At 41.6% G+C, this 2,720-nt stretch overlaps 1 protein-coding gene across 1 annotated transcript in view; it reads left to right on the top strand.

Annotated features, from left to right (window-relative positions):
- Window positions 1–2,720, top strand: part of LOC106531227 (kinesin-like protein KIF2A) — a gene marked incomplete at its 3' end in the record, with an annotated part of 57,304 nt that overhangs the window by 40,082 nt on the left and 14,502 nt on the right. The window contains 2 exon segments of the mRNA XM_014027017.1: window positions 1,128–1,290; window positions 1,367–1,457. Of these exon segments, the coding sequence (XP_013882471.1) occupies window positions 1,128–1,290; window positions 1,367–1,457 (254 nt within the window).

Here is a 2,720-nt window from a genome sequence, read left to right as displayed (position 1 = left end):
GAACCTGATCTACCTGGCACCTCTTTCCATTGAGGAGGTCGAAGATGTTTTCATGTTTGGATTTATGATAATCGGATTCCTGCTGATCGGCTGTGGAGGGGTTCTGGTTTATCGGAAAATGAGAACGACACTGACAGCAGCCCGGGCCTGTGAGAAGCTGTCAGTGTCCCTGGATGGAATCTCTCGTACGGTGAACAACACAGACTCAAATGGTGGCAGAGTTGAATCACAAACTGGATGTGGTTCTGACGAGGATCACAGCCCAGCGGCGTGAGGAGTGAGGGCAACATCTGGGTGAAGTTCATACAGGAGAGGCGAGATGGTAACTGATCTGGAATATTTGGTATTTTCACAACACAGAGGCTCAGTTAAGACTTAAAGCAGTGGAGGAAAGAAGTCTGCTGTTGCTCTAAAGAACTTATTCCATCATTGGACCCCCACAGATGTGACCTTGTTCACAGACTGATAAAACTCCCTGGATGATATGTGTGGGTGGAAGCCTGGATTCTCCCCCCTCCCTCTCCCCATCCCCCACCTGTGTCTGGTCCCAGTCCGAGGCCACATTGGTTGGAACAGAGAACTGTACTCTGGTGAACTGTGTTAAATTGATAACAACTGGTTGGACTCTGGAGGTCTTTGATTGGTCCCGGCACTTTGTCCTTGATGTCACTGGTTCCTCTGCAATCCCTTCCCATCCCGTCCATATATGCAGAATAGTTTTTTTGAGTGATGCTCGTGTGTTTTCTGTTTTTGTATTAAACACAGGATCAAAGCTCTTTTTTAAACTCATCCTTCCTGTGTGTATGTGTGTGTGTGTACTAAACTAAACTGCAAGGTAGCGCACGTCGTTGTGCAGGGCCCTGGACATTCGTTCCCCCTTGTCTGTGGTGTGTGTGTGTGTGTTTCTCCGGACAGATGTTCAAAACTGCAAATTTCGTTCTGCATTGCATCTGGTGTTGTGTATGAATGACAATAAACAATTCTTGATTTTTAAGTATTACAATCTTATTAGCAAAAAAAAATAGATTGGAAAATTGCTAAAGGGAGGTTTTCTTGTTTTCACTATAACTATAAACATTCATTGCATAGGTTAGTTTTAATTTTGTGGTTGTTGTTTTTTTGTTTAGAGTTGTCAGTGAAGGATCTGGATGTCATCACCATTCCTAGTAAAGACGTGGTCATGGTCCATGAGCCAAAGCAGAAAGTCGACCTGACTCGTTACCTGGAAAACCAGACGTTCCGATTTGATTATGCATTTGATGAGAACTCAACAAATGAAATGGTTTACAGGTATTGTGTTTTTTTTTCCTGCCTGCTGCTAAACACAATGTGTATCTGCCTCTAAAAAGCACCTCCTCTGCCAAAGGTTCACGGCTCACCCGCTTGTTGAAACCATATTTGAGCGAGGAATGGCAACCTGCTTTGCATACGGACAAACAGGAAGTGGAAAAACACACGTGAGTGGATTTTAACATGATGCGAGTTTTGATTTGTTATTAAATAGAGCCAATTAACAGCTAAAATAATTTTAGGGCAATATACAAAAACATTCACAAACATATAAATGCCAAGTAGGAGAAGTTTTTAATCTAAAGAAACCAGAAGATTGCCTCGAATTTTCACTTTTTTTTGCAAACTCCCATTCTAAGCAGCACGAACGCAACAGAGAAAAGGAATGAGTCCCTTAGCAGAACCAGACTCAAGACGAGCTGCCATCTGGCTCGACTGGCTGGGTTTGAGAGGACAAAAAAGACACGTAGACAAACACAGAATGACTGGTCCAGGTCTGATTTCTCTGGGAAGAAAAACACGTTAATGATAGAAATAATTACAACAATAATCATGTAGAGTAGAGCGAGTAAACACAGCAGCAGTGTGAGAAAATATGTTCATTTTGTACTCCAACAGTCTAGCCCAGTGGTTCCCAACCTTTTTAGACTTGTGTACCCCCTGAGCCATTTTGTCACACCACTAGTACCCCTCTGTCAAATGTAATGATGATTCTCTGAAACTATAATGTACATCAACTGTTAGTAAGTAAAAATAATTTATTTAATCTCCAAGAACGTTTAATTCTCAGGTATTTTATTCTTTTCAAATCAAATTAAACATAAAGATAAAAATGTTGCCTTGAAAATGAATAAGTAATTAAATAAATAAACCAGGTAAGGGTAGGTGCAGGAAGCAGCAGCGTCCAAAATACATCAAAAAACTCGCCCAAATGAGCAAATTCCAAGAGATTCTGCATTTTATACTGGATTCCATTTTGTGTCAATTCCACGATTTCGTCTGCATTTTCTGCATTGCTGAAATCACAGGGCCCGACATATCCCAGTCTTATTTTATTTATTTTTTAAACATTTGGGAATTTTTTCCATGTACCCCCTGTAATATGCTCACGTACCCCAAAGGGTACACGTACCCCTGGTTGGGAATCACTGGTCTAGCCTATAGCAGCAGAAGTAAGCAATAGCTCAGGAAACCCAAGCCAACCCTAACTATAGGATTTTTTTAATGTAAATCTTAAGCCTGGTTTTAAGTAGACAAAGTGTCAGCCTCACAGACTGAAACTGGAAGTTGGTTCTACAAGAAAGAATCCTGAGAAATGTAAGCATTGACCTCTATTTCAGAGATTCTTAACCCATGGGCCGCGACCCAACTGTGGGCCGTGAGCGCCACCTTGAGGGCCTCAAAAGAACAACAGTTTTTAACTTTGGGCC

This window comes from Austrofundulus limnaeus, unplaced genomic scaffold, assembly GCF_001266775.1.
Source record: "Austrofundulus limnaeus strain Quisiro unplaced genomic scaffold, Austrofundulus_limnaeus-1.0 Scaffold608, whole genome shotgun sequence".
NCBI classification, from domain to species: Eukaryota; Metazoa; Chordata; class Actinopteri; order Cyprinodontiformes; family Rivulidae; genus Austrofundulus; species Austrofundulus limnaeus.
The sequence above is the reverse complement of the archived record's forward strand: the minus strand, read 5'-3'. Positions and strand labels throughout refer to the sequence as shown.